The sequence below is a fragment of the Charadrius vociferus genome, unplaced genomic scaffold (assembly GCF_000708025.1).
Source record: "Charadrius vociferus isolate BGI_N301 unplaced genomic scaffold, ASM70802v2 scaffold70, whole genome shotgun sequence".
NCBI classification, from domain to species: Eukaryota; Metazoa; Chordata; class Aves; order Charadriiformes; family Charadriidae; genus Charadrius; species Charadrius vociferus.
The window spans coordinates 2,582,122-2,589,029 of NW_009646851.1; the positions used below are offsets into that span (position 1 = coordinate 2,582,122).

At 36.8% G+C, this 6,908-nt stretch overlaps 1 protein-coding gene across 1 annotated transcript in view; it reads left to right on the plus strand.

Annotated features, from left to right (window-relative positions):
* Positions 1–6,527, plus strand: part of NDUFS4 (NADH dehydrogenase (ubiquinone) Fe-S protein 4, 18kDa (NADH-coenzyme Q reductase)) — a 54,450-nt gene extending 47,923 nt beyond the window's left edge. The window contains exons 7-8 of the mRNA XM_009894220.1: positions 1,881–1,954; positions 6,319–6,527. Coding sequence (XP_009892522.1) covers positions 1,881–1,954; positions 6,319–6,422 — 178 coding nt within the window. The 3' untranslated portion in view covers positions 6,423–6,527. The remainder of the gene's footprint in view (positions 1–1,880; positions 1,955–6,318) is intronic.
* Positions 6,528–6,908: the final 381 nt, after the last annotated feature.

The following is a 6,908-nucleotide window of genomic DNA, read 5'->3' on the forward strand; positions in this document are numbered from 1 at the left end:
GGAATGCCTATGGATAGTTCTTGAGTACATCTTTCAATATAAAGCTGTAAACAAAGAAACATGGGAAACGCATGGTTTCCATTGTACAAGATCTCATAAGAGAACAAAATGCGGACTCCCAGTTTGCAGTGACTGGTGACACAGCGTAGGGAGGCATAGGAAATCCTGCAGCGCTCTACTGTTCACACTATCAGGACATCATGCTGGCCATCCGGAACTCCAGTTTGCTCACAGATTATCACAAATTTAAACACATGGATAGCTCATTTATGGAAAGAAATAAAAAAAAATGTATTTAGATTGGATGAAGGATGATCCCACATGAAAACAGAACACATCATTTCTGCACAGTCCTGATTTCTGAACTGCCTCTGTCTTGGAAGGTTTTTGCCAAACTTGCAGTACTGAACAGGCACCAGTCCCTCACTACGCTTCAGACTTAAACTTCTTTGTTCCCACGTAGTAGTGTTGAGGAGATTTTCCCCCAGTCATGGAAGAGAAGAACGACAAGCAAAAGTTGTCACAGTATTACGATATATTTGGGTCACTTGGTTTTCCACTGATCATGTCATGGACTAATTCTTAGTTCCTAATTCTCCTTACTGCCTTTCTAAGAGAAATCTTTAAATGTCTTTAAGAGAGCCCATCTTAGTGGCTTGTGAAAGTGTAATTTCTGCCTTTATCCTGTTTGGTTTTGGTTTTTAGTTTTTTTTTTTTTTATTGGGGAATATATTGGATATATAGTGAACTCCATTTTTCCATTTGTACATCAGATAATATTACATTGTTGTCTTTGCTGGAAGCTAGATTCCCCCTCTTCCCCTCCCCCTCCACCAGTCACAGGCTTTGTCCTTTATTGTAGAGAGTTCAATGTGTCTTTGGTTGCTTATTCTCTTCATTTATGCTTCTAGCTTCAAAGAGAGAACAGTTGAGAGGCAGCTCCTTCAATAGGTTGTTGCAATTTGGTCTTGTCTTCCCGGTTGTCTCCTAGGCTTATGTGCAGTGTTGTCTCAGGGAAGCATTATCTAATTATTGTGCTGCTACAACCGGTATCTTATTTCTCTGAAAGTTTTGTAGATTAATTTTTAGAATGCTATTTCCTTTTCATCCTTTGTCATTGTTCTTCCATTGAGCTTTTATAGCAACAAATAAGGCAGTTTGGTTTTTTTAACTGAGATTTTAATTTGTTTCAAAAAGCTTTTTGCTGTTAGATTCAGAAATGCAGTTGAGGAGTAGCTGATAGTCTAAAACTAACCACTGTGTATTGAGTTAACTAGCAGTTTGCATTTCTGAGCTTTGTTTTCCGTGGTGGCCTGAGATCCACTTGCTGTACTGGAATAAGTTGTGGAGGTCATGTGACATCAGACAAAGCTGAACTCTTGAATTTTTTTTGTGTACTTTTCAGTTTCTGATTAATTCCTTCTCTGCTTACTTTGATATTCTGCTCTTTTCTGTAGATTATTCTTCCCCACCTGCTCTATAGACTCCTGGTCTCCTTGAAATGTTCAAAATTACCTTAAGCCTCCTGATCTTCCAAAAAGATAAGGGACTACATAGCTTTAAAAATTAAAAAGATTGTTGTAGAGTGCTTATTATAACCTCAGCAGCAGGTTAGACATTTTTGTCTAATAAAAAACTTTAAAAATTAATTTTTCGAGGAGATGGGAGGGAAGCGTAACAGACTGAAAGAGTGAAACAATACTCTGCAGAAAGTAAGTGTTAATCCCAGAAATAATGAAAAATAAAGGGATTTTGAATGGCTTGTGAGGTGGTGTACTACAAAAAGTTGTGTAATACAGCATTTGACTAGCATTTGAGATGCAGATATAATTATTTTATATTTCAAATGTGCTTAAAGTTTGTCATCTGATTTCTTACAGAGCTGATCCTTTATCCAACATGGTTCTTACTTTCTCTACTAAAGAAGATGCCATTGCCTTTGCTGAAAAAAATGGTACGTATTGTACATTTTGGGTATGAGAGATTCAGCTTTCAATAGGCAATCTTGATCTCAAGGTATTAACAACAGAAAAAGTGCAGGATAAAGGATCTTCCCTCTGTTCCACAAAATTGGTGGATCATTAGTGCTCTACTTGAGGAGAAGGAAAACGGGGGAATATTTCTAAGGGTGCTGAAGACATTAAAGCTAGGCCTTCCGCTTTCCAGAGAAGTATTCCAGTCTCTTAGCATTACTATTGGAATCCTTTTGCAATTACCTGTGTTTTGAATGAGAACTGAGCTTTGATCAGGTCTTGGAGGAAAATTTAATATTAATACTTTAAGAGTATCCCAGGCTGGGGGTCCCAGCTACATGACAGTGGAGTTTTAGCCTGAAGGCTTGACATGAACATCTGAATTCTACTTAAGGAAAGACTGTCAGAACCCTTGTTGAATATTTGGTAATCAGAAGAACTAAAATTAAGTGACTACTAAGTAAGTATGTTGGACTTAAGTTTTGGCCATGTTGTAGAATTGATTTATCATAGAATCATTTAATACCTCAAGTTGAAAGGGATCCATAAGGTTCATCAAGTCCAACTCCCTGCTCATCACAGGACTGCTTAAAAATAAAGCGTATGACTAAGAGCATCGTACAGATGCTACTTGAACTCTGACAAGCTTGGTACTGTGACCACTTCCCTGGGGAGCCTGTTCCAGGGACCAGTGACCTGCTCGGTGAAAAACCTTTTCCTAATGTCCAACCTAAACTTCCCCTAACGCAGCTTCATTCCATTTTTTCGTGTCCTATCACTGGTGACCAGAGACAGGAGATCAGCACCTCCCTCTCCGCTGCCCGCCTTGAGGAAGTTGTAAGCTAAGGAGGTTGTACCTAACTCTTCCCAAGTACGGTACTAAAGTCTAAGCACTTACACTTGATGATTGTTCACATTTGAGAAAACGATAGTAGAAAGGCCAGTATTGTTACTTAATATTTTAATGCTAATGATGTATCTGAAGGACTGTATCTGTAAACTTATTTGGTTATTTAGGCTTGTATTTTCTCACAGAGTTATGGTACTGCAAGCAATATCCATAGTCTCAGCCTTTTGAGTATTTAGCAGTCCTTTTATGTGTTGGTATGAATTTCTAGCTGCATTTTTTGTGTTTCATTTTCCATAAAGAGCTAGGTTTGATGCTTAGTGCTCATGGATGTGAGGAAGGTTAGTTGCACTGAGTTAAAGCCAGGAATAATGCACATGGAGTGTAAGCTTCTCCAGAAGTCTTCCCTGTGGTCTACAGCTTTAAACTCTATTTAGTCTGGGGTAAATAGATTGTGAAGTTTCTTGGTGAGACCAAGTTGTGCAAAGTTGTTAGATGGTTTTTGTTCTCCGAAAAAACAGGGTAAGTTCATTAACTTAAACAATTAAGAAGCTAAACCTTTTCATGTGCAATTTATTGGCACTTTTTAATGGTAAAAGCTAGTATTTAATTCCTCTATTCCTCTTCAAATGGATCTTTTTTTAACTTAATAGTCTTAATTTTATTGAAAAATGAATCATATTCACTAAGAAATTAATAGGCTTATCATATTTGCATTGGACATACCAATTACTATCCAATTTTAATAGTATTTTGCAGTGTTTTATGAACAAGCATGAAATTTGGGAGAATGTGGTGTTGCTTTACTTATGCTTCTGTATTGTTCATGGTATTTCTGTTTCTTGGGAAATTCAGCCTTTAAGAGAAAAAAACTGAATCTTGGCCTATATATTACTACATTAATGAGCTACTTATGTCATCTCTTTGGACATGTTATATTTTGTCCTTTTGAAATGCAGATTCAAGTAAAATACTTAATTTATTCAGTGTAGAAAGTTTATGCCTTCACTGAATTAGTAATGAATCTTCATTGTGTGTGAAAACTACAAAGCAATTCTACCAACTAAACAAAGACTGTGACTTAGTATTAATATTATTAGTTCAATTTTCACTTACCTTGAACCCTTAATTTTACCCTAATTGAGATGTACCAAACTTTTTTGCAGATGCTGGCTTGCCTAAACTATTATTCCATTTTTATTTAAAGTGCCTTAGTTTTATGCTTATGATACGTGCATAACATTTTCTGTAGAAAGAGCTTCAGTATCAGATGTAGCTGATAAAATATAAATTTTACAATATTTAGTTCTGCTTTTAGAAAAAAATTGGAAACTTAGGTACACATTTACAATGGACCTTGGCTTCTAAACTGAGGTGTTACTGAAACATGTCAAAGTCTAGCAACACAAATATTTATTTCTCTGTCCTTCCCATATAAACTGCCCAAGTTTTTCATTAAAAATTTCCTTAAGAACCTCAAGTTTAATTTCTGCAAATCCTAGATATTGCAGATATTTTGATGTGATTGGGAAACCTAAGAGTTCTTTCTCAATTCAGAACTGCAGGAACCTGAGGCAAGCTATCTTTCTGCCTGCCCCATCTGATGTGTTTTTGAGTGTAGGAATATGAGCACTGAATACAGTAAAGGCAGAGATCTCTGTCTGAAATATGACAGCTGAAGATGGCCTGTAGTCAAGGCAAGGAGGAAACACTTGTAACTGGATGAAACAAAAAGTTTAGCCCATTGACCTAAATTGGCTTTTGTCCTGTCTGACATCACTGAGGCAGTTGTTTAAAAACATACAACTTTAGTAACCAGGATGGAGAGTTTTTCTACTCCACAATAACCTTTAGTCAGGTGATGAGGGCATTCTTCCACAGATGGTGAAATCTGCTTTCTGTCCACTTGGCTTGTATGGCAGGGCTCTGGGCAAGAATAACCTCCCCCACCATCGTGGTATTTTTGTAAAAGTGACCTCCGCTCTCTCTCATAAACAACTGAAGGTGCCTGGCTCAAGGAGACTGTTCCAGAGCGTATGGTAGTCTCTTGCAATCCAAAGTTAGACGTAACTAACTTTGTGGATTTTGGATAGCTATGGCAGCCCAAGTCATTGTGCTGGCAGTTGCGAATCTCTTTTGGAGGCAGTCGGCTCCTCTCTATCTAGTGTATAAAAAGATGAAGCAATAACTTGGGGCTGTATATTCCATTCCAGCAGCCAAGTGCCTCAAAGTTAGGTGTTTTAATGCTGAATGTTGCAATACCAAAGTCAGTCTCTGGATCTGGTTCTGGCTGTTTACTCAAGCTTATATTTTTAATCAGACCAGGAGGCAAAAGACAGTGCTCTCACAGATGGAAAGAATACATTTTTAAAACCTCTATTGGAGTATTTCTTAGGGAGAATAGTTAACTCGGAAATTAACATTGGTTCAGCCTAATAAACACGAAGAAAATGTTTTTGTGTCATTTCTGAATACACAAAATTGAGGCACAGAACCTGTGTATCTTACATCTACACATCAAAACATATTTTGTATCTTGAGTGTTTTCTGTGAACATCTTAAATGTAAAAAATCAGATATATGTTACACTTTTTAGAGCTTATCAAGTTTTTGTTTTAAAACTAAGGAAGAAAAGTATCATTTTATTAGTATCAGTTAAAACTGCATACTTAACCATGTCTAGCTTCAACTCAAATATCTCAACTTTGAGTGAAATGTTGCAGCTAAAGAGACCAAACTTTGGAATACTGAGTGCTGCCCTGGCAACTTTCCAGGCACCTGGAGGCTGCAACCAATTTGCATTTTGATTTACATAAACACTAATGTCTCCACCTCCTCTTTTCTGACATTTTTTAGCATTTCTCTTGCTTAACTATCACATAATTTACTTGTCTTGTATCACTTCATTCCCTTTTCTTTTACTCCTAATTTTTTATGTTCTTACAAAAATGGTAAGTATTAAACTCCTTTCTAATGCTGAAGTTTTTTCTTTGCTCTTCCTTTCTTCGGTCCTCCACCCTTCTCTTTTTCTCTAGCTTTCCAAGGTCTCCATTCTCTCCTAACCTTTGGGATTGATCTTCTGTATGATATTTTTTCCACATTTCCTTATCTTTATTTTCATTTCCTGTCCCAGCATACACAGAGCCTTAGTGCTTCTGTGATACTGTTGAGTTGTGGAGCCAGGAACTTTCGGGACAGTCAGTGTTCCCTGTTGAGCTTTTCCCTGACGACTGTCAAGTTTTTTGCAGGAGTGAAGAGGATGGTAGTACATAGTATGGTGAAGTCTTACCAACTGAGAGAATGGGCATATGTCACACCTGTGGCATTTCAGTATTCTGTGCTGCCAGCTACAAAGGAATAAACTAGGGGATGCCTATGTGGAGAAAAAGATTAAAAGTTAAAAGGTTTAAGTTGCATTTGTTCTATATTGTATGCTGAGAATATTTAGAATTCTCTTTGTTTCTTGTCTTCCTCCACCATTTCCCCTGTAACCTCCAGGCTGGAGCTATGACGTTGAAGAGAAGAAGATGCCAAAACCTAAATCCAAGTCTTATGGTGCAAACTTTTCTTGGAACAAAAGAACAAGGGTGTCTACAAAATAGGTTGGCATTGGCTGTCTGACTGTGAATAAAGTCAGCTGTGCTATATTTATAGTCCATGTATAATACATCTCTTAATCTCCTAATAAATTTGACCTTTAAACTACAGATGCATCTTGTGATGTCTATTTAAAATGTTTTTGATGTCTCCAATTGAACCTGTTACAAACTTCCCTATAAATAGAGGAGATTTGGAGTGTTCATACCTCTAAAAAATTGCTGTACTAGGAATCTATCAAAAGGAATGTTTGAAATCAGCTGCAACTTTAAAGATTATGGTTTATCTTTGGTAGTTTTATAGTCACTATCTTGTTTAAACTTACCAGCCTTGCGTATACAAATTCAATAGAAGCTGGGTTTTTTTCTTTCTATACAAGAGAATTTTGTCAGTTGAAGGGTGGGGTATGATATGTAAAATTTAACATTTGAGTATAACTTACACTGTTGTCTATAAATGTATATTATCTAACCTCCTTTCTGCCAAATTAA